Source organism: Protomyctophum bolini (assembly GCF_963924005.1).
Source record: "Protomyctophum bolini genome assembly, chromosome: 16".
Taxonomy (NCBI): Eukaryota; Metazoa; Chordata; class Actinopteri; order Myctophiformes; family Myctophidae; genus Protomyctophum; species Protomyctophum bolini.
Genome location: NC_137877.1, coordinates 5,306,704 through 5,332,053, shown reverse-complemented (window position 1 = coordinate 5,332,053; position 25,350 = coordinate 5,306,704). Strand labels below are relative to the sequence as shown.

The window sequence follows — 25,350 nt, the reverse complement described above, 5'->3', positions numbered from 1 at the left end:
GAGGCTAACTTTTTTTTCAAAATTTCAAAAACATGGGCTATAACCCATCGTTTTTGTCATTTCGTCATTTTTTTCAAATCATCAAAAATGATGAAAAACGGCGCGCTATAGTATGCCGTACGATATGGGCTATAGCCCATGGTCCAAAATGATGAGAAACGAGGCTAACTTTTTTTTTCAAAATTTCAAAAAACATGGGCTATAACCCATCGTTTTTGTCATTTCGTCATTTTTTAAAAATCCTCAAAAATGATGAAAAACTGCGCGCTATAGTATGCCGTACGATATGGGCTATAGCCCACGGTCCAAAATGATGAGAAACGAGGCTAACTTTTTTTTCCAAAATTTCAAAAAACATGGGCTATAACCCATCGTTTTTGTCATTTCGTCTTTTTTTTCAAATCCTCAAAAATGATGAAAAACGGCGCGCTATAGTATGCCGTACGATATGGGCTATAGCCCATGGTCCAAAATGATGAGAAACGAGGCTAACTTTTTTTTTCAAAATTTCAAAAACATGGGCTATAACCCATCGTTTTTGTCATTTCGTCATTTTTTTCAAATCCTCAAAAATGATGAAAAACGGCGCGCTATAGTATGCCGTACGATATGGGCTATAGCCCATGGTCCAAAATGATGAGAAACGAGGCTAACTTTTTTTTTCAAAATTTCAAAAAACATGGGCTATAACCCATCGTTTTTGTCATTTCGTCATTTTTTTCAAATCCTCAAAAATGATGAAAAACGGCGCGCTATAGTATGCCGTACGATATGGGCTATAGCCCATGGTCCAAAATGATGAGAAACGAGGCTAACTTTTTTTTCAAAATTTCAAAAACATGGGCTATAACCCATCGTTTTTGTCATTTCGTCATTTTTTTCAAATCATCAAAAATGATGAAAAACGGCGCGCTATAGTATGCCGTACGATATGGGCTATAGCCCATGGTCCAAAATGATGAGAAACGAGGCTAACTTTTTTTTTCAAAATTTCAAAAAACATGGGCTATAACCCATCGTTTTTGTCATTTCGTCATTTTTTAAAAATCCTCAAAAATGATGAAAAACTGCGCGCTATAGTATGCCGTACGATATGGGCTATAGCCCACGGTCCAAAATGATGAGAAACGAGGCTAACTTTTTTTTCCAAAATTTCAAAAAACATGGGCTATAACCCATCGTTTTTGTCATTTCGTCATTTTTTTCAAATCCTCAAAAATGATGAAAAACTGCGCGCTATAGTATGCCGTACGATATGGGCTATAGCCCATGGTCCAAAATGATGAGAAACGAGGCTAACTTTTTTTTCCAAAATTTCAAAAAACATGGGCTATAACCCATCGTTTTTGTCATTTTGTCATTTTTTTCAAATCCTCAAAAATGATGAAAAACTGCGCGCTATAGTATGCCGTACGATATGGGCTATAGCCCATGGTCCAAAATGATGAGAAACGAGGCTAACTTTTTTTTCCAAAATTTCAAAAAACATGGGCTATAACCCATCGTTTTTGTCATTTTGTCATTTTTTTCAAATCCTCAAAAATGATGAAAAACTGCGCGCTATAGTATGCCGTACGATATGGGCTATAGCCCATGGTCCAAAATGATGAGAAACGAGGCTAACTTTTTTTTTCAAAATTTCAAAAAACATGGGCTATAACCCATCGTTTTTGTCATTTTGTCATTTTTTTCAAATCCTCAAAAATGATGAAAAACGGCGCGCTATAGTATGCCGTACGATATGGGCTATAGCCCACGGTCCAAAATGATGAGAAACGAGGCTAACTTTTTTTTCCAAAATTTCAAAAAACATGGGCTATAACCCATCGTTTTTGTCATTTCGTCATTTTTTTCAAATCCTTGAAATGATGAAAAACGGCGTGCCATAGTATGCCGTACGATATGGGCTATAGCCCACGGTCCAAAATGATGAGAAACGAGGCTAACTTTTTTTTCCAAAATTTCAAAAACATGGGCTATAACCCATCGTTTTTGTCATTTTGTCATTTTTTTCAAATCCTCAAAAATGATGAAAAACGGCGCTATAGTATGCCGTACGATATGGGCTATAGCCCATGGTCCAAAATGATGAGAAACGAGGCTAACTTTTTTTTTCAAAATTTCAAAAAACATGGGCTATAACCCATCGTTTTTGTCATTTCGTCTTTTTTTTCAAATCCTCAAAAATGATGAAAAACGGCGCGCTATAGTATGCCGTACGATATGGGCTATAGCCCATGGTCCAAAATGATGAGAAACGAGGCTAACTTTTTTTTTCAAAATTTCAAAAAACATGGGCTATAACCCATCGTTTTTGTCATTTCGTCATTTTTTTCAAATCCTCAAAAATGATGAAAAACGGCGCGCTATAGTATGCCGTACGATATGGGCTATAGCCCATGGTCCAAAATGATGAGAAACGAGGCTAACTTTTTTTTCAAAATTTCAAAAACATGGGCTATAACCCATCGTTTTTGTCATTTCGTCATTTTTTTCAAATCCTCAAAAATGATGAAAAACTGCGCGCTATAGTATGCCGTACGATATGGGCTATAGCCCATGGTCCAAAATGATGAGAAACGAGGCTAACTTTTTTTTTCAAAATATCAAAAAACATGGGCTATAACCCATCGTTTTTGTCATTTTGTCATTTTTTTCAAATCCTCAAAAATGATGAAAAACGGCGTGCCATAGTATGCCGTACGATATGGGCTATAGCCCATGGTCCAAAATGATGAGAAACGAGGCTAACTTTTTTTTTCAAAATATCAAAAAACATGGGCTATAACCCATCGTTTTTGTCATTTCGTCATTTTTTTCAAATCCTCAAAAATGATGAAAAACGGCTCGCTATACTATGCCGTACGATATGGGCTATAGCCCATGGTCCAAAATGATGAGAAACGAGGCTAACTTTTTTTTTCAAAATTTCAAAAAACATGGGCTATAACCCATCGTTTTTGTCATTTCGTCATTTTTTTCAAATCCTCAAAAATGATGAAAAACGGCGTGCCATAGTATGCCGTACGATATGGGCTATAGCCCACGGTCCAAAATGATGAGAAACGAGGCTAACTTTTTTTTCCAAAATTTCAAAAACATGGGCTATAACCCATCGTTTTTGTCATTTTGTCATTTTTTTCAAATCCTCAAAAATGATGAAAAACGGCGCGCTATAGTATGCCGTACGATATGGGCTATAGCCCATGGTCCAAAATGATGAGAAACGAGGCTAACTTTTTTTTTCAAAATATCAAAAAACATGGGCTATAACCCATCGTTTTTGTCATTTCGTCATTTTTTTCAAATCCTCAAAAATGATGAAAAACGGCGCGCTATAGTATGCCGTACGATATGGGCTATAGCCCATGGTCCAAAATGATGAGAAACGAGGCTAACTTTTTTTTTCAAAATTTCAAAAAACATGGGCTATAACCCATCGTTTTTGTCATTTCGTCATTTTTTTCAAATCCTCAAAAATGATGAAAAACGGCGCGCTATAGTATGCCGTACGATATGGGCTATAGCCCATGGTCCAAAATATGAGAAACGAGGCTAACTTTTTTTTCCAAAATTTCAAAAAACATGGGCTATAACCCATCGTTTTTGTCATTTCGTCATATTTTTCAAATCCTCAAAAATGATGAAAAACTGCGCGCTATAGTATGCCGTACGATATGGGCTATAGCCCACGGTCCAAAATGATGAGAAACGAGGCTAACTTTTTTTTCCAAAATTTCAAAAAACATGGGCTATAACCCATCGTTTTTGTCATTTCGTCATTTTTTTCAAATCCTCAAAAATTATGAAAAACTGCGCGCTATAGTATGCCGTACGATATGGGCTATAGCCCACGGTCCAAAATGATGAGAAACGAGGCTAACTTTTTTTTCCAAAATTTCAAAAAACATGGGCTATAACCCATCGTTTTTGTCATTTCGTCATTTTTTTCAAATCCTCAAAAATGATGAAAAACTGCGCGCTATAGTATGCCGTACGATATGGGCTATAGCCCACGGTCCAAAATGATGAGAAACGAGGCTAACTTTTTTTTCCAAAATTTCAAAAAACATGGGCTATAACCCATCGTTTTTGTCATTTTGTCATTTTTTTCAAATCCTCAAAAATGATGAAAAACTGCGCGCTATAGTATGCCGTACGATATGGGCTATAGCCCACGGTCCAAAATGATGAGAAACGAGGCTAACTTTTTTTTCCAAAATTTCAAAAAACATGGGCTATAACCCATCGTTTTTGTCATTTCGTCATTTTTTTCAAATCCTCAAAAATGATGAAAAACGGCGTGCCATAGTATGCCGTACGATATGGGCTATAGCCCACGGTCCAAAATGATGAGAAACGAGGCTAACTTTTTTTTCCAAAATTTCAAAAACATGGGCTATAACCCATCGTTTTTGTCATTTTGTCATTTTTTTCAAATCCTCAAAAATGATGAAAAACGGCGCTATAGTATGCCGTACGATATGGGCTATAGCCCATGGTCCAAAATGATGAGAAACGAGGCTAACTTTTTTTTTCAAAATATCAAAAGACATGGGCTATAACCCATCGTTTTTGTCATTTCGTCATTTTTTTCAAATCCTCAAAAATGATGAAAAACGGCGCGCTATACTATGCCGTACGATATGGGCTATAGCCCATGGTCCAAAATGATGAGAAACGAGGCTAACTTTTTTTTTCAAAATTTCAAAAAACATGGGCTATAACCCATCGTTTTTGTCATTTCGTCATTTTTTTCAAATCCTCAAAAATGATGAAAAACGGCGTGCCATAGTATGCCGTACGATATGGGCTATAGCCCACGGTCCAAAATGATGAGAAACGAGGCTAACTTTTTTTTCCAAAATTTCAAAAACATGGGCTATAACCCATCGTTTTTGTCATTTTGTCATTTTTTTCAAATCCTCAAAAATGATGAAAAACGGCGCGCTATAGTATGCCGTACGATATGGGCTATAGCCCATGGTCCAAAATGATGAGAAACGAGGCTAACTTTTTTTTTCAAAATATCAAAAAACATGGGCTATAACCCATCGTTTTTGTCATTTCGTCATTTTTTTCAAATCCTCAAAAATGATGAAAAACGGCGCGCTATAGTATGCCGTACGATATGGGCTATAGCCCATGGTCCAAAATGATGAGAAACGAGGCTAACTTTTTTTTTCAAAATTTCAAAAAACATGGGCTATAACCCATCGTTTTTGTCATTTTGTCATTTTTTTCAAATCCTCAAAAATGATGAAAAACGGCGCGCTATAGTATGCCGTACGATATGGGCTATAGCCCATGGTCCAAAATGATGAGAAACGAGGCTAACTTTTTTTTTCAAAATTTCAAAAAACATGGGCTATAACCCATCGTTTTTGTCATTTCGTCTTTTTTTTCAAATCCTCAAAAATGATGAAAAACGGCGCGCTATAGTATGCCGTACGATATGGGCTATAGCCCATGGTCCAAAATGATGAGAAACGAGGCTAACTTTTTTTTTCAAAATTTCAAAAACATGGGCTATAACCCATCGTTTTTGTCATTTCGTCATTTTTTTCAAATCCTCAAAAATGATGAAAAACGGCGCGCTATAGTATGCCGTACGATATGGGCTATAGCCCAAGGTCCAAAATGATGAGAAACGAGGCTAACTTTTTTTTTCAAAATTTCAAAAAACATGGGCTATAACCCATCGTTTTTGTCATTTCGTCATTTTTTTCAAATCCTCAAAAATGATGAAAAACGGCGCGCTATAGTATGCCGTACGATATGGGCTATAGCCCATGGTCCAAAATGATGAGAAACGAGGCTAACTTTTTTTTCAAAATTTCAAAAACATGGGCTATAACCCATCGTTTTTGTCATTTCGTCATTTTTTTCAAATCATCAAAAATGATGAAAAACGGCGCGCTATAGTATGCCGTACGATATGGGCTATAGCCCATGGTCCAAAATGATGAGAAACGAGGCTAACTTTTTTTTTCAAAATTTCAAAAAACATGGGCTATAACCCATCGTTTTTGTCATTTCGTCATTTTTTTAAAATCCTCAAAAATGATGAAAAACGGCGCGCTATAGTATGCCGTACGATATGGGCTATAGCCCATGGTCCAAAATGATGAGAAACGAGGCTAACTTTTTTTTTCAAAATTTCAAAAAACATGGGCTATAACCCATCGTTTTTGTCATTTCGTCATTTTTTTCAAATCCTCAAAAATGATGAAAAACGGCGCGCTATAGTATGCCGTACGATATGGGCTATAGCCCATGGTCCAAAATGATGAGAAACGAGGCTAACTTTTTTTTTCAAAATTTCAAAAAACATGGGCTATAACCCATCGTTTTGGTCATTTCGTCATTTTTTTCAAATCCTCAAAAATGATGAAAAACGGCGCGCTATAGTATGCCGTACGATATGGGCTATAGCCCATGGTCCAAAATGATGAGAAACGAGGCTAACTTTTTTTTTCAAAATTTCAAAAACATGGGCTATAACCCATCGTTTTTGTCATTTCGTCATTTTTTTCAAATCCTCAAAAATGATGAAAAACGGCGCGCTATAGTATGCCGTACGATATGGGCTATAGCCCATGGTCCAAAATGATGAGAAACGAGGCTAACTTTTTTTTTCAAAATTTCAAAAAACATGGGCTATAACCCATCGTTTTTGTCATTTCGTCATTTTTTTCAAATCCTCAAAAATGATGAAAAACGGCGCGCTATAGTATGCCGTACGATATGGGCTATAGCCCATGGTCCAAAATGATGAGAAACGAGGCTAACTTTTTTTTTCAAAATTTCAAAAAACATGGGCTATAACCCATCGTTTTTGTCATTTCGTCATTTTTTTCAAATCGTCAAAAATGATGAAAAACGGCGCGCTATAGTATGCCGTACGATATGGGCTATAGCCCATGGTCCAAAATGATGAGAAACGAGGCTAACTTTTTTTTTCAAAATTTCAAAAAACATGGGCTATAACCCATCGTTTTTGTCATTTTGTCATTTTTTTCAAATCCTCAAAAATGATGAAAAACGGCGCGCTATAGTATGCCGTACGATATGGGCTATAGCCCATGGTCCAAAATGATGAGAAACGAGGCTAACTTTTTTTTTCAAAATTTCAAAAACATGGGCTATAACCCATCGTTTTTGTCATTTCGTCATTTTTTTCAAATCCTCAAAAATGATGAAAAACGACGCGCTATAGTATGCCGTACGATATGGGCTATAGCCCATGGTCCAAAATGATGAGAAACGAGGATAACGTTTTTTTCCAAAATTTCAAAAAACATGGGCTATAACCCATCGTTTTTGTCATTTTGTCATTTTTTTCAAATCCTCAAAAATGATGAAAAACTGCGCGCTATAGTATGCCGTACGATATGGGCTATAGCCCACGGTCCAAAATGATGAGAAACGAGGCTAACTTTTTTTTCCAAAATTTCAAAAAACATGGGCTATAACCCATCGTTTTTGTCATTTCGTCATTTTTTTCAAATCCTCAAAAATGATGAAAAACGGCGTGCCATAGTATGCCGTACGATATGGGCTATAGCCCACGGTCCAAAATGATGAGAAACGAGGCTAACTTTTTTTTCCAAAATTTCAAAAACATGGGCTATAACCCATCGTTTTTGTCATTTTGTCATTTTTTTCAAATCCTCAAAAATGATGAAAAACGGCGCTATAGTATGCCGTACGATATGGGCTATAGCCCATGGTCCAAAATGATGAGAAACGAGGCTAACTTTTTTTTTCAAAATATCAAAAGACATGGGCTATAACCCATCGTTTTTGTCATTTCGTCATTTTTTTCAAATCCTCAAAAATGATGAAAAACGGCGCGCTATACTATGCCGTACGATATGGGCTATAGCCCATGGTCCAAAATGATGAGAAACGAGGCTAACTTTTTTTTTCAAAATTTCAAAAAACATGGGCTATAACCCATCGTTTTTGTCATTTCGTCATTTTTTTCAAATCCTCAAAAATGATGAAAAACGGCGTGCCATAGTATGCCGTACGATATGGGCTATAGCCCACGGTCCAAAATGATGAGAAACGAGGCTAACTTTTTTTTCCAAAATTTCAAAAACATGGGCTATAACCCATCGTTTTTGTCATTTTGTCATTTTTTTCAAATCCTCAAAAATGATGAAAAACGGCGCGCTATAGTATGCCGTACGATATGGGCTATAGCCCATGGTCCAAAATGATGAGAAACGAGGCTAACTTTTTTTTTCAAAATATCAAAAAACATGGGCTATAACCCATCGTTTTTGTCATTTCGTCATTTTTTTCAAATCCTCAAAAATGATGAAAAACGGCGCGCTATAGTATGCCGTACGATATGGGCTATAGCCCATGGTCCAAAATGATGAGAAACGAGGCTAACTTTTTTTTTCAAAATTTCAAAAAACATGGGCTATAACCCATCGTTTTTGTCATTTTGTCATTTTTTTCAAATCCTCAAAAATGATGAAAAACGGCGCGCTATAGTATGCCGTACGATATGGGCTATAGCCCATGGTCCAAAATGATGAGAAACGAGGCTAACTTTTTTTTTCAAAATTTCAAAAAACATGGGCTATAACCCATCGTTTTTGTCATTTCGTCTTTTTTTTCAAATCCTCAAAAATGATGAAAAACGGCGCGCTATAGTATGCCGTACGATATGGGCTATAGCCCATGGTCCAAAATGATGAGAAACGAGGCTAACTTTTTTTTTCAAAATTTCAAAAACATGGGCTATAACCCATCGTTTTTGTCATTTCGTCATTTTTTTCAAATCCTCAAAAATGATGAAAAACGGCGCGCTATAGTATGCCGTACGATATGGGCTATAGCCCAAGGTCCAAAATGATGAGAAACGAGGCTAACTTTTTTTTTCAAAATTTCAAAAAACATGGGCTATAACCCATCGTTTTTGTCATTTCGTCATTTTTTTCAAATCCTCAAAAATGATGAAAAACGGCGCGCTATAGTATGCCGTACGATATGGGCTATAGCCCATGGTCCAAAATGATGAGAAACGAGGCTAACTTTTTTTTCAAAATTTCAAAAACATGGGCTATAACCCATCGTTTTTGTCATTTCGTCATTTTTTTCAAATCATCAAAAATGATGAAAAACGGCGCGCTATAGTATGCCGTACGATATGGGCTATAGCCCATGGTCCAAAATGATGAGAAACGAGGCTAACTTTTTTTTTCAAAATTTCAAAAAACATGGGCTATAACCCATCGTTTTTGTCATTTCGTCATTTTTTTAAAATCCTCAAAAATGATGAAAAACGGCGCGCTATAGTATGCCGTACGATATGGGCTATAGCCCATGGTCCAAAATGATGAGAAACGAGGCTAACTTTTTTTTTCAAAATTTCAAAAAACATGGGCTATAACCCATCGTTTTTGTCATTTCGTCATTTTTTTCAAATCCTCAAAAATGATGAAAAACGGCGCGCTATAGTATGCCGTACGATATGGGCTATAGCCCATGGTCCAAAATGATGAGAAACGAGGCTAACTTTTTTTTTCAAAATTTCAAAAAACATGGGCTATAACCCATCGTTTTGGTCATTTCGTCATTTTTTTCAAATCCTCAAAAATGATGAAAAACGGCGCGCTATAGTATGCCGTACGATATGGGCTATAGCCCATGGTCCAAAATGATGAGAAACGAGGCTAACTTTTTTTTTCAAAATTTCAAAAACATGGGCTATAACCCATCGTTTTTGTCATTTCGTCATTTTTTTCAAATCCTCAAAAATGATGAAAAACGGCGCGCTATAGTATGCCGTACGATATGGGCTATAGCCCATGGTCCAAAATGATGAGAAACGAGGCTAACTTTTTTTTTCAAAATTTCAAAAAACATGGGCTATAACCCATCGTTTTTGTCATTTCGTCATTTTTTTCAAATCCTCAAAAATGATGAAAAACGGCGCGCTATAGTATGCCGTACGATATGGGCTATAGCCCATGGTCCAAAATGATGAGAAACGAGGCTAACTTTTTTTTTCAAAATTTCAAAAAACATGGGCTATAACCCATCGTTTTTGTCATTTCGTCATTTTTTTCAAATCGTCAAAAATGATGAAAAACGGCGCGCTATAGTATGCCGTACGATATGGGCTATAGCCCATGGTCCAAAATGATGAGAAACGAGGCTAACTTTTTTTTTCAAAATTTCAAAAAACATGGGCTATAACCCATCGTTTTTGTCATTTTGTCATTTTTTTCAAATCCTCAAAAATGATGAAAAACGGCGCGCTATAGTATGCCGTACGATATGGGCTATAGCCCATGGTCCAAAATGATGAGAAACGAGGCTAACTTTTTTTTTCAAAATTTCAAAAACATGGGCTATAACCCATCGTTTTTGTCATTTCGTCATTTTTTTCAAATCCTCAAAAATGATGAAAAACGACGCGCTATAGTATGCCGTACGATATGGGCTATAGCCCATGGTCCAAAATGATGAGAAACGAGGATAACTTTTTTTTTCAACATTTCAAAAAACATGGGCTATAACCCATCGTTTTTGTCATTTCGTCATTTTTTTCAAATCCTCAAAAATGATGAAAAACGGCGCGCTATAGTATGCCGTACGATATGGGCTATAGCCCATGGTCCAAAATGATGAGAAACGAGGCTAACTTTTTTTTTCAAAATTTCAAAAAACATGGGCTATAACCCATCGTTTTTGTCATTTCGTAATTTTTTTCAAATCGTCAAAAATGATGAAAAACGGCGCGCTATAGTATCCCGTACGATATGGGCTATAGCCCATGGTCCAAAATTAAGAGAAACGAGGCTAACTTTTTTTTTCAAAATTTCAAAAACATGGGCTATAACCCATCGTTTTTGTCATTTCGTCATTTTTTTCAAATCCTCAAAAATGATGAAAAACGGCGCGCTATAGTATGCCGTACGATATGGGCTATAGCCCACGGTCCAAAATGATGAGAAACGAGGCTAACTTTTTTTTCCAAAATTTCAAAAAACATGGGCTATAACCCATCGTTTTTGTCATTTCGTCATTTTTTTCAAATCCTCAAAAATGATTAAAAACTGCGCGCTATAGTATGCCGTACGATATGGGCTATGGCCCACGGTCCAAAATGATGAGAAACGAGGCTAACTTTTTTTTCCAAAATTTCAAAAAACATGGGCTATAACCCATCGTTTTTCATCATTTTTGAAGATTTGAAAAAAATGAAAAAATGAAGAAAAAAAATCCGCAATTTCCGCAATTTCCATTTTCGCAATTTCAGCAATTACCATTTCCGCAATTTCCGCAATTTGACAAAAACGATGGGTTATAGCCCATGTTTTTTGAAATTTTGGAAAAAAAAGTTAGCCTCGTTTCTCATCATTTTGGACCGTGGGCTATAGCCCATATCGTACGGCATACTATAGCGCGCCGTTTTTCATCATTTTTGAGGATTTGAAAAAAATGTCGAAATGACAAAAACGATGGGTTATAGCCCATGTTTTTTGAAATTTTGGAAAAAAAAGTTAGCCTCGTTTCTCATCATTTTGGACCGTGGGCTATAGCCCATATCGTACGGCATACTATAGCGCGCAGTTTTTCATCATTTTTGAGGATTTGAAAAAAATGACGAAATGACAAAAACGATGGGTTATAGCCCATGTTTTTTGAAATTTTGGAAAAAAAAGTTAGCCTCTTTTCTCATCATTTTGGACCGTGGGCTATAGCCCATATCGTACGGCATACTATAGCGCGCAGTTTTTCATCATTTTTGAGGATTTGAAAAAAATGACAAAATGACAAAAACGATGGGTTATAGCCCATGTTTTTTGAAATTTTGGAAAAAAAAGTTAGCCTCGTTTCTCATCATTTTGGACCGTGGGCTATAGCCCATATCGTACGGCATACTATAGCGCGCAGTTTTTCATCATTTTTGAGGATTTGAAAAAAATGACGAAATGACAAAAACGATGGGTTATAGCCCATGTTTTTTGAAATTTTGGAAAAAAAAGTTAGCCTCGTTTCTCATCATTTTGGACCGTGGGCTATAGCCCATATCGTATGGCATACTATAGCGCGCAGTTTTTCATCATTTTTGAGGATTTGAAAAAAATGACGAAATGACAAAAACGATGGGTTATAGCCCATGTTTTTTGAAATTTTGGAAAAAAAGTTAGCCTCGTTTCTCATCATTTTGGACCGTGGGCTATAGCCCATATCGTACGGCATACTATAGCGCGCAGTTTTTCATCATTTTTGAGGATTTGAAAAAAATGACGAAATTACAAAAACGATGGGTTATAGCCCATGTTTTTTGAAATTTTGGAAAAAAAAGTTAGCCTCGTTTCTCATCATTTTGGACCGTGGGCTATAGCCCATATCGTACGGCATACTATAGCGCGCAGTTTTTCATCATTTATGAGGATTTGAAAAAAATGACGAAATGACAAAAACGATGGGTTATAGCCCATGTTTTTTGAAATTTTGGAAAAAAAAGTTAGCCTCGTTTCTCATCATTTTTGACCGTGGGCTATAGCCCATATCGTACGGCATACTATAGCGCGCAGTTTTTCATCATTTTTGAGGATTTGAAAAAAATGACGAAATGACAAAAACGATGGGTTATAGCCCATGTTTTTTGAAATTTTGGAAAAAAAAGTTAGCCTCGTTTCTCATCATTTTGGACCGTGGGCCATAGCCCATATCGTACGGCATACTATAGCGCGCAGTTTTTCATCATTTTTGAGTATTTGAAAAAAATGACAAAATGACAAAAACGATGGGTTATAGCCCATGTTTTTTGAAATTTTGGAAAAAAGAAGTTAGCCTCGTTTCTCATCATTTTGGACCGTGGGCTATAGCCCATATCGTATGGCATACTATAGCGCGCAGTTTTTCATCATTTTTGAGGATTTGAAAAAAATGACGAAATGACAAAAACGATGGGTTATAGCCCATGTTTTTTGAAATTTTGGAAAAAAAGTTAGCCTCGTTTCTCATCATTTTGGACCGTGGGCTATAGCCCATATCGTACGGCATACTATAGCGCGCAGTTTTTCATCATTTTTGAGGATTTGAAAAAAATGACGAAATTACAAAAACGATGGGTTATAGCCCATGTTTTTTGAAATTTTGGAAAAAAAAGTTAGCCTCGTTTCTCATCATTTTGGACCGTGGGCTATAGCCCATATCGTACGGCATACTATAGCGCGCAGTTTTTCATCATTTATGAGGATTTGAAAAAAATGACGAAATGACAAAAACGATGGGTTATAGCCCATGTTTTTTGAAATTTTGGAAAAAAAAGTTAGCCTCGTTTCTCATCATTTTTGACCGTGGGCTATAGCCCATATCGTACGGCATACTATAGCGCGCAGTTTTTCATCATTTTTGAGGATTTGAAAAAAATGACGAAATGACAAAAACGATGGGTTATAGCCCATGTTTTTTGAAATTTTGGAAAAAAAAGTTAGCCTCGTTTCTCATCATTTTGGACCGTGGGCCATAGCCCATATCGTACGGCATACTATAGCGCGCAGTTTTTCATCATTTTTGAGTATTTGAAAAAAATGACGAAATGACAAAAACGATGGGTTATAGCCCATGTTTTTTTAAATTTTGGAAAAAAAAGTTAGCCTCGTTTCTCATCATTTTGGACCGTGGGCTATAGCCCATATCGTACGGCATACTATAGCGCGCAGTTTTTCATAATTTTTGAGGATTTGAAAAAAATGACAAAATGACAAAAACGATGGGTTATAGCCCATGTTTTTTGAAATTTTGGAAAAAAAAGTTAGCCTCGTTTCTCATCATTTTGGACCGTGGGCTATAGCCCATATCGTACGGCATACTATAGCGCGCAGTTTTTCATCATTTTTGAGGATTTGAAAAAAATGACAAAATGACAAAAACGATGGGTTATAGCCCATGTTTTTTGAAATTTTGGAAAAAAAAGTTAGCCTCGTTTCTCATCATTTTGGACCGTGGGCTATAGCCCATATCGTACGGCATACTATAGCGCGCAGTTTTTCATCATTTTTGAGGATTTGAAAAAAATGACGAAATGACAAAAACGATGGGTTATAGCCCATGTTTTTTGAAATTTTGGAAAAAAAAGTTAGCCTCGTTTCTCATCATTTTGGACCGTGGGCTATAGCCCATATCGTACGGCATACTATAGCGCGCAGTTTTTCATAATTTTTGAGGATTTGAAAAAAATGACAAAATGACAAAAACGATGGGTTATAGCCCATGTTTTTTGAAATTTTGGAAAAAACAAGTTAGCCTCGTTTCTCATCATTTTGGACCGTGGGCTATAGCCCATATCGTACGGCATACTATAGCGCGCAGTTTTTCATCATTTTTGAGGATTTGAAAAAAATGACGAAATGACAAAAACGATGGGTTATAGCCCATGTTTTTTGAAATTTTGGAAAAAAAAGTTAGCCTCGTTTCTCATCATTTTGGACCGTGGGCTATAGCCCATATCGTACGGCATACTATAGCGCGCAGTTTTTCATCATTTTTGAGGATTTGAAAAAAATGACGAAATGACAAAAACGATGGGTTATAGCCCATGTTTTTTGAAATTTTGGAAAAAAAAGTTAGCCTCGTTTCTCATCATTTTGGACCGTGGGCTATAGCCCATATCGTACGGCATACTATAGCGCGCAGTTTTTCATCATTTTTGAGGATTTAAAAAAAATGACGAAATGACAAAAACCATGGGTTATAGCCCATGTTTTTTGAAATTTTGGAAAAAAAAGTTAGCCTCGTTTCTCATCATTTTGGACCGTGGGCTATAGCCCATATCGTATGGCATACTATAGCGCGCAGTTTTTCATCATTTTTGAGGATTTGAAAAAAATGACGAAATGACAAAAACGATGGGTTATAGCCCATGTTTTTTGAAATTTTGGAAAAAAAAGTTAGCCTCGTTTCTCATCATTTTGGACCGTGGGCTATAGCCCATATCGTACGGCATACTATAGCGCGCAGTTTTTCATCATTTTTGAGGATTTGAAAAAAATGACGAAATGACAAAAACGATGGGTTATAGCCCATGTTTTTTTAAATTTTGGAAAAAAAAGTTAGCCTCGTTTCTCATCATTTTGGACCGTGGGCTATAGCCCATATCGTACGGCATACTATAGCGCGCAGTTTTTCATCATTTTTGAGGATTTGAAAAAAATGACGAAATGACAAAAACGATGGGTTATAGCCCATGTTTTTTGAAATTTTGGAAAAAAAAGTTAGCCTCGTTTCTCATCATTTTGGACCGTGGGCTATAGCCCATATCGTACGGCATACTATAGCGCGCAGTTTTTCATAATTTTTGAGGATTTGAAAAAAATGACAAAATGACAAAAACGATGGGTTATAGCCCATGTTTTTTGAAATTTTGGAAAAAACAAGTTAGCCTCGTTTCTCATCATTTTGGACCGTGGGCTATAGCCCATATCGTACGGCATACTATAGCGCGCAGTTTTTCATCATTTTTGAGGATTTGAAAAAAATGACGAAATGACAAAAACGATGGGTTATAGCCCATGTTTTTTGAAATTTTGGAAAAAAAAGTTAGCCTCGTTTCTCATCATTTTGGACCGTGGGCTATAGCCCATATCGTACGGCATACTATAGCGCGCAGTTTTTCATCATTTTTGAGGATTTGAAAAAAATGACGAAATGACAAAAACGATGGGTTATAGCCCATGTTTTTTGAAATTTTGGAAAAAAAAGTTAGCCTCGTTTCTCATCATTTTGGACCGTGGGCTATAGCCCATATCGTACGGCATACTATAGCGCGCAGTTTTTCATCATTTTTGAGGATTTAAAAAAAATGACGAAATGACAAAAACCATGGGTTATAGCCCATGTTTTTTGAAATTTTGGAAAAAAAAGTTAGCCTCGTTTCTCATCATTTTGGACCGTGGGCTATAGCCCATATCGTATGGCATACTATAGCGCGCAGTTTTTCATCATTTTTGAGGATTTGAAAAAAATGACGAAATGACAAAAACGATGGGTTATAGCCCATGTTTTTTGAAATTTTGGAAAAAAAAGTTAGCCTCGTTTCTCATCATTTTGGACCGTGGGCTATAGCCCATATCGTACGGCATACTATAGCGCGCAGTTTTTCATCATTTTTGAGGATTTGAAAAAAATGACGAAATGACAAAAACGATGGGTTATAGCCCATGTTTTTTGAAATTTTGGAAAAAAAAGTTAGCCTCGTTTCTCATCATTTTGGACCGTGGGCTATAGCCCATATCGTACGGCATACTATAGCGCGCAGTTTTTCATCATTTTTGAGGATTTGAAAAAAATGACGAAATGACAAAAACGATGGGTTATAGCCCATGTTTTTTGAAATTTTGGAAAAAAAAGTTAGCCTCGTTTCTCATCATTTTGGACCGTGGGCTATAGCCCATATCGTATGGCATACTATAGCGCGCAGTTTTTCATCATTTTTGAGGATTTGAAAAAAATGACGAAATGACAAAAACGATGGGTTATAGCCCATGATTTTTGAAATTTTGGAAAAAAAAGTTAGCCTCGTTTCTCATAATTTTGGACCGTGGGCCATAGCCCATATCGTACGGCATACTATAGCGCGCAGTTTTTCATCATTTTTGAGGATTTGAAAAAAATGACGAAATTACAAAAACGATGGGTTATAGCCCATGTTTTTTTAAATTTTGGAAAAAAAAGTTAGCCTCGTTTCTCATCATTTTGGACCGTGGGCTATAGCCCATATCGTACGGCATACTATAGCGCGCAGTTTTTCATAATTTTTGAGGATTTGAAAAAAATGACAAAATGACAAAAACGATGGGTTATAGCCCATGTTTTTTGAAATTTTGGAAAAAAAAGTTAGCCTCGTTTCTCATCATTTTGGACCGTGGGCTATAGCCCATATCGTACGGCATACTATAGCGCGCAGTTTTTCATCATTTTTGAGGATTTGAAAAAAATGACGAAATGACAAAAACGATGGGTTATAGCCCATGTTTTTTGAAATTTTGGAAAAAAAAGTTAGCCTCGTTTCTCATCATTTTGGACCGTGGGCTATAGCCCATATCGTACGGCATACTATAGCGCGCAGTTTTTCATCATTTTTGAGGATTTGAAAAAAATGACGAAATGACAAAAACGATGGGTTATAGCCCATGTTTTTTGAAATTTTGGAAAAAAAAGTTAGCCTCGTTTCTCATCATTTTGGACCGTGGGCTATAGCCCATATCGTACGGCATACTATAGCGCGCAGTTTTTCATCATTTTTGAGGATTTAAAAAAAATGACGAAATGACAAAAACGATGGGTTATAGCCCATGTTTTTTGAAATTTTGGAAAAAAAAGTTAGCCTCGTTTCTCATCATTTTGGACCGTGGGCTATAGCCCATATCGTATGGCATACTATAGCGCGCAGTTTTACATCATTTTTGAGGATTTGAAAAAAATGACGAAATGACAAAAACGATGGGTTATAGCCCATGTTTTTTGAAATTTTGGAAAAAAAAGTTAGCCTCGTTTCTCATCATTTTGGACCGTGGGCTATAGCCCATATCGTACGGCATACTATAGCGCGCAGTTTTTCATCATTTTTGAGGATTTGAAAAAAATTACGAAATGACAAAAACGATGGGTTATAGCCCATGTTTTTTTAAATTTTGGAAAAAAAAGTTAGCCTCGTTTCTCATCATTTTGGACCGTGGGCTATAGCCCATATCGTACGGCATACTATAGCGCGCAGTTTTTCATCATTTTTGAGGATTTGAAAAAAATGACGAAATGACAAAAACGATGGGTTATAGCCCATGTTTTTTGAAATTTTGGAAAAAAAAGTTAGCCTCGTTTCTCATCATTTTGGACCGTGGGCTATAGCCCATATCGTACGGCATACTATAGCGCGCAGTTTTTCATCATTTTTGAGGATTTGAAAAAAATGACGAAATGACAAAAACGATGGGTTATAGCCCATGTTTTTTGAAATTTTGGAAAAAAAAGTTAGCCTCGTTTCTCATCATTTTGGACCGTGGGCTATAGCCCATATCGTACGGCATACTATAGCGCGCAGTTTTTCATCATTTTTGAGGATTTGAAAAAAATGACGAAATGACAAAAACGATGGGTTATAGCCCATGTTTTTTGAAATTTTGGAAAAAAAAGTTAGCCTCGTTTCTCATCATTTTGGACCGTGGGCTATAGCCCATATCGTACGGCATACTATAGCGCGCAGTTTTTCATCATTTTTGAGGATTTGAAAAAAATGACGAAATGACAAAAACGATGGGTTATAGCCCATGTTTTTTTCAAATTTTGGAAAAAAAAGTTAGCCTCGTTTCTCATCATTTTGGACCGTGGGCTATAGCCCATATCGTACGGCATACTATAGCGCGCAGTTTTTCATCATTTTTGAGGATTTGAAAAAAATGACGAAATGACAAAAACGATGGGTTATAGCCCATGTTTTTTGAAATTTTGGAAAAAAAGTTAGCCTCGTTTCTCATCATTTTGGACCGTGGGCTATAGCCCATATCGTACGGCATACTATAGCGCGCAGTTTTTCATCATTTTTGAGGATTTGAAAAAAATGACGAAATTACAAAAACGATGGGTTATAGCCCATGTTTTTTGAAATTTTGGAAAAAAAAGTTAGCCTCGTTTCTCATCATTTTGGACCGTGGGCTATAGCCCATATCGTACGGCATACTATAGCGCGCAGTTTTTCATCATTTATGAGGATTTGAAAAAAATGACGAAATGACAAAAACGATGGGTTATAGCCCATGTTTTTTGAAATTTTGGAAAAAAAAGTTAGCCTCGTTTCTCATCATTTTGGACCGTGGGCTATAGCCCATATCGTACGGCATACTATAGCGCGCAGTTTTTCATCATTTTTGAGGATTTGAAAAAAATGACGAAATGACAAAAACGATGGGTTATAGCCCATGTTTTTTGAAATTTTGGAAAAAAAAGTTAGCCTCGTTTCTCATCATTTTGGACCGTGGGCCATAGCCCATATCGTACGGCATACTATAGCGCGCAGTTTTTCATCATTTTTGAGGATTTGAAAAAAATGACGAAATGACAAAAACGATGGGTTATAGCCCATGTTTTTTTAAATTTTGGAAAAAAAAGTTAGCCTCGTTTCTCATCATTTTGGACCGTGGGCTATAGCCCATATCGTACGGCATACTATAGCGCGCAGTTTTTCATAATTTTTGAGGATTTGAAAAAAATGACAAAATGACAAAAACGATGGGTTATAGCCCATGTTTTTTGAAATTTTGGAAAAAAAAGTTAGCCTCGTTTCTCATCATTTTGGACCGTGGGCTATAGCCCATATCGTACGGCATACTATAGCGCGCAGTTTTTCATCATTTTTGAGGATTTGAAAAAAATGACGAAATGACAAAAACGATGGGTTATAGCCCATGTTTTTTGAAATTTTGGAAAAAAAAGTTAGCCTCGTTTCTCATCATTTTGGACCGTGGGCTATAGCCCATATCGTACGGCATACTATAGCGCGCAGTTTTTCATCATTTTTGAGGATTTGAAAAAAATGACGAAATGACAAAAACGATGGGTTATAGCCCATGTTTTTTGAAATTTTGGAAAAAAAAGTTAGCCTCGTTTCTCATCATTTTGGACCGTGGGCTATAGCCCATATCGTACGGCATACTATAGCGCGCAGTTTTTCATCATTTTTGAGGATTTAAAAAAAATGACGAAATGACAAAAACGATGGGTTATAGCCCATGTTTTTTGAAATTTTGGAAAAAAAAGTTAGCCTCGTTTCTCATCATTTTGGACCGTGGGCTATAGCCCATATCGTACGGCATACTATAGCGCGCAGTTTTTCATCATTTTTGAGGATTTGAAAAAAATGACGAAATGACAAAAACGATGGGTTATAGCCCATGTTTTTTGAAATTTAGGAAAAAAAAGTTAGCCTCGTTTCTCATCATTTTGGACCGTGGGCTATAGCCCATATCGTACGGCATACTATAGCGCGCAGTTTTTCATCATTTTTGAGGATTTGAAAAAAATGACGAAATGACAAAAACGATGGGTTATAGCCCATGTTTTTTGAAATTTTGGAAAAAAAAGTTAGCCTCGTTTCTCATCATTTTGGACCGTGGGCTATAGCCCATATCGTACGGCATACTATAGTGCGCAGTTTTTCATCATTTTTGAGGATTTGAAAAAAATGACGAAATGACAAAAACGATGGGTTATAGCCCATGTTTTTTTCAAATTTTGGAAAAAAAAGTTAGCCTCGTTTCTCATCATTTTGGACCGTGGGCTATAGCCCATATCGTACGGCATACTATAGCGCGCAGTTTTTCATCATTTTTGAGGATTTGAAAAAAATGACGAAATGACAAAAACGATGGGTTATAGCCCATGTTTTTTTCAAATTTTGGAAAAAAAAGTTAGCCTCGTTTCTCATCATTTTGGACCGTGGGCTATAGCCCATATCGTACGGCATACTATAGCGCGCAGTTTTTCATCATTTTTGAGGATTTGAAAAAAATGACGAAATGACAAAAACGATGGGTTATAGCCCATGTTTTTTGAAATTTTGGAAAAAAAAGTTAGCCTCGTTTCTCATCATTTTGGACCGTGGGCTATAGCCCATATCGTACGGCATACTATAGCGCGCAGTTTTTCATCATTTTTGAGGATTTAAAAAAATGACGAAATGACAAAAACGATGGGTTATAGCCCATGTTTTTTGAAATTTTGGAAAAAAAAGTTAGCCTCGTTTCTCATCATTTTGGACCGTGGGCTATAGCCCATATCGTATGGCATACTATAGCGCGCAGTTTTTCATCATTTTTGAGGATTTGAAAAAAATGACGAAATGACAAAAACGATGGGTTATAGCCCATGTTTTTTGAAATTTTGGAAAAAAAAGTTAGCCTCGTTTCTCATCATTTTGGACCGTGGGCTATAGCCCATATCGTACGGCATACTATAGCGCGCAGTTTTTCATCATTTTTGAGGATTTGAAAAAAATGACGAAATGACAAAAACGATGGGTTATAGCCCATGTTTTTTGAAATTTTGGAAAAAAAAGTTAGCCTCGTTTCTCATCATTTTGGACCGTGGGCTATAGCCCATATCGTATGGCATACTATAGCGCGCAGTTTTTCATCATTTTTGAGGATTTGAAAAAAATGACGAAATGACAAAAACGATGGGTTATAGCCCATGTTTTTTGAAATTTTGGAAAAAAAAGTTAGCCTCGTTTCTCATCATTTTGGACCGTGGGCTATAGCCCATATCGTACGGCATACTATAGCGCGCAGTTTTTCATCATTTTTGAGGATTTGAAAAAAATGACGAAATGACAAAAACGATGGGTTATAGCCCATGTTTTTTGAAATTTTGGAAAAAAAAGTTAGCCTCGTTTCTCATCATTTTGGACCGTGGGCTATAGCCCATATCGTACGGCATACTATAGCGCGCAGTTTTTCATCATTTTTGAGGATTTGAAAAAAATGACGAAATGACAAAAACGATGGGTTATAGCCCATGTTTTTTGAAATTTTGGAAAAAAAAGTTAGCCTCGTTTCTCATCATTTTGGACCGTGGGCTATAGCCCATATCGTACGGCATACTATAGCGCGCAGTTTTTCATCATTTTTGAGGATTTAAAAAAAATGACGAAATGACAAAAACGATGGGTTATAGCCCATGTTTTTTGAAATTTTGGAAAAAAAAGTTAGCCTCGTTTCTCATCATTTTGGACCGTGGGCTATAGCCCATATCGTATGGCATACTATAGCGCGCAGTTTTTCATCATTTTTGAGGATTTGAAAAAAATGACGAAATGACAAAAACGATGGGTTATAGCCCATGTTTTTTGAAATTTTGGAAAAAAAAGTTAGCCTCGTTTCTCATCATTTTGGACCGTGGGCTATAGCCCATATCGTACGGCATACTATAGCGCGCAGTTTTTCATCATTTTTGAGGATTTGAAAAAAATGACGAAATGACAAAAACGATGGGTTATAGCCCATGTTTTTTGAAATTTTGGAAAAAAAAGTTAGCCTCGTTTCTCATCATTTTGGACCGTGGGCTATAGCCCATATCGTACGGCATACTATAGCGCGCAGTTTTTCATCATTTTTGAGGATTTGAAAAAAATGACGAAATGACAAAAACGATGGGTTATAGCCCATGTTTTTTGAAATTTTGGAAAAAAAAGTTAGCCTCGTTTCTCATCATTTTGGACCGTGGGCTATAGCCCATATCGTACGGCATACTATAGCGCGCAGTTTTTCATCATTTTTGAGGATTTGAAAAAAATGACGAAATGACAAAAACGATGGGTTATAGCCCATGTTTTTTTCAAATTTTGGAAAAAAAAGTTAGCCTCGTTTCTCATCATTTTGGACCGTGCGCTATAGCCCATATCGTACGGCATACTATAGCGCGCAGTTTTTCATCATTTTTGAGGATTTGAAAAAAATGACGAAATGACAAAAACGATGGGTTATAGCCCATGTTTTTTGAAATTTTGGAAAAAAAAGTTAGCCTCGTTTCTCATCATTTTAGACCGTGGGCTATAGCCCATATCGTACGGCATACTATAGCGCGCAGTTATTCATCATTTTTGAGGATTTGAAAAAAATGACGAAATGACAAAAACGATGGGTTATAGCCCATGTTTTTTGAAATTTTGGAAAAAAAAGTTAGCCTCGTTTCTCATCATTTTGGACCGTGGGCTATAGCCCATATCGTACGGCATACTATAGCGCGCAGTTGATTTGAAAAAAATGACGAAATGACAAAAACGATGGGTTATAGCCCATTTTTTTAAAATTTTGGAAAAAAAAGTTAGCCTCGTTTCTCATCATTTTGGACCGTGGGCTATAGCCCATATCGTACGGCATACTATAGCGCGCAGTTTTTCATCATTTTTGAGGATTTGAAAAAAATGACGAAATGACAAAAACGATGGGTTATAGCCCATGTTTTTTGAAATTTTGGAAAAAAAAGTTAGCCTCGTTTCTCATCATTTTGGACCGTGGGCTATAGCCCATATCGTACAGCATACTATAGCGTGCAGTTTTTCATCATTTTTGAGGATTTGAAAAAAATGACGAAATGACAAAAACGATGAGTTATAGCCCATGTTTTTTGAAATTTTGGAAAAAAAAGTTAGCCTCGTTTCTCATCATTTTGGACCGTGGGCTATAGCCCATATCGTACGGCATACTATAGCGCGCAGTTTTTCATCATTTTTGAGGATTTGAAAAAAATGACGAAATGACAAAAACGATGGGTTATAGCCCATGTTTTTTGAAATTTTGGAAAAAAAAGTTAGCCTCGTTTCTCATCATTTTGGACCGTGGGCTATAGCCCATATCGTACGGCATACTATAGCGCGCCGTTTTTCATCATTTTGGAGGATTTGAAAAAAATGACGAAATGACAAAAACGATGGGTTATAGCCCATGTTTTTTGAAATTTTGGAAAAAAAAAGTTAGCCTCGTTTCTCATCATTTTGGACCGTGGGCTATAGCCCATATCGTACGGCATACTATAGCACGCAGTTTTTCATCATTTTTGAGGATTTGAAAAAAATGACGAAATGACAAAAACGATGGGTTATAGCCCATGTTTTTTGAAATTTTGGAAAAAAAAGTTAGCCTCGTTTCTCATCATTTTGGACCGTGGGCTATAACCCATATCGTACGGCATACTATAGCGCGCAGTTTTTCAACATTTTTGAGGATTTGAAAAAAATGACGAAATGACAAAAACGATGGGTTATAGCCCATGTTTTTTGAAATTTTGGAAAAAAAAGTTAGCCTCGTTTCTCATCATTTTGGACCGTGGGCTATAGCCCATATCGTACGGCATACTATAGCGCGCCGTTTTTCATCATTTGAGGATTTGAAAAAAATGACGAAATGACAAAAACGATGGGTTATAGCCCATGTTTTTTGAAATTTTGAAAAAAAAAGTTAGCCTCGTTTCTCATCATTTTGGACCGTGGGCTATAGCCCATATCGTACGGCATACTATAGCACGCAGTTTTTCATACTTTCCAAACGGGCAGCGATGAACGCAGACGTTGTCTGTCGCCTGGATCAGGTCTGCTCAGGTCAGCTCAAGAGGGGCGTGACAACAAAAGCGTTAAAAAAAAAAGAAGCCAAACAGAATCCAGGTCTGGTGAGTCGCGGCCATGTGTGTGCACGAAGCGAGCATGCGCGCGACAATTTAACAAGGTAAATACGCTTGCGTTGTGTTGTTGCCCCTTCGACTTCTCCGCGCGTACAGAAAGCAAACGCAGGTCTCACTGAAAATGAACTATAGGCGCGTTAAACCACTGCCCGCTTTGAAAGGACCTTTATGTTGACAGCAAAGGTGAAGCTACAGGGCAACCATACCTGGTCTTCTTGTCTCATTATCCAATCATATATGGGAATACACTGAGCTCGCCATCAACTCGCAGAATCGGCGACGCGTGAATGAAAATATATATTTTTTTACCGACATTGAAAATCAGACCAAGTTGAGCTAGCACAGAACTAGCACAACTTAAAAGAGAGAGAGAGAGAACACAGTTGACGTTTTATTTATTGATTCTCCGACTTAATTGAAATGGAATGCTTAAGCTTTCCACGCACATACTTTTTTTTCCGTCTTTCCTCACAAAAACAAATACATTACTCTTATTAATTTGAACGAATAGAAAAATGAAAAACAAAACCCAGAGTAGAGCGACAGTATATGCATTCATCTTCAGTCAGCCTCCTCGGCTCCGGGCTCGGCGTCAGCCGCCTCGGGCTCGGCGCTATGCTCCTCCTCCTGTGTGACATCATTTCCTGCTTCCGGGGAGTCCGTGGCGGCGGCGGCGGGGGGGAGAGACGTCTCCATTGGTTCCTCAGCCTTCTGCTCTTGTTGTGGCGACGGCGTATTTTCCACCTGTTATGTATGATGACACAAACACACGCTTTCTGATTATGGTCACTTTGTGAAAGCTTGTATAGATCAGATCTTTCACCCTTTTTTTATGTCGGTAATTTCTTTGTACATTTCAGTTATTCGTCATATCTTCCCTGTGCATTTCTTGATTACCAGGCAAACAGAACTGTATTCATTATGTTCCACTGTTCAATGCCAGAAACAGAATTAAAATAGTCAATCGCAATTATTTGAGAGAATTATATTAACCCATTTCGACCTGGGAACGATTCTACAAATGTCTTCTACATCCTGACAGTTTGAGAACCCACTGACATATAAACATAGGTTTTTCAGAAAACTATTTCATGTCAAAAATATATGGCATTGGCCGCCGACCCCCATCTGAAAATATGT

General features: G+C 36.9%; 2 protein-coding genes across 4 annotated transcripts in view; both read right to left on the bottom strand.

Moving 5' to 3' along the window:
• The window catches only part of il17d (interleukin 17d), a 121,206-nt gene that overhangs the window by 35,181 nt on the left and 60,675 nt on the right, over nt 1-25,350 (bottom strand). The window lies entirely within an intron of this gene.
• sympk (symplekin) overlaps nt 24,589-25,350 on the bottom strand; it is a 48,208-nt gene continuing 47,446 nt past the window's right edge. For all 3 annotated transcript variants that reach the window (XM_080786210.1, XM_080786212.1, XM_080786211.1), the window contains one exon: nt 24,589-24,954. In XM_080786210.1, the coding sequence (XP_080642336.1) occupies nt 24,772-24,954 (183 nt within the window). In that variant the 3' untranslated portion in view covers nt 24,589-24,771. The remainder of the gene's footprint in view (nt 24,955-25,350) is intronic.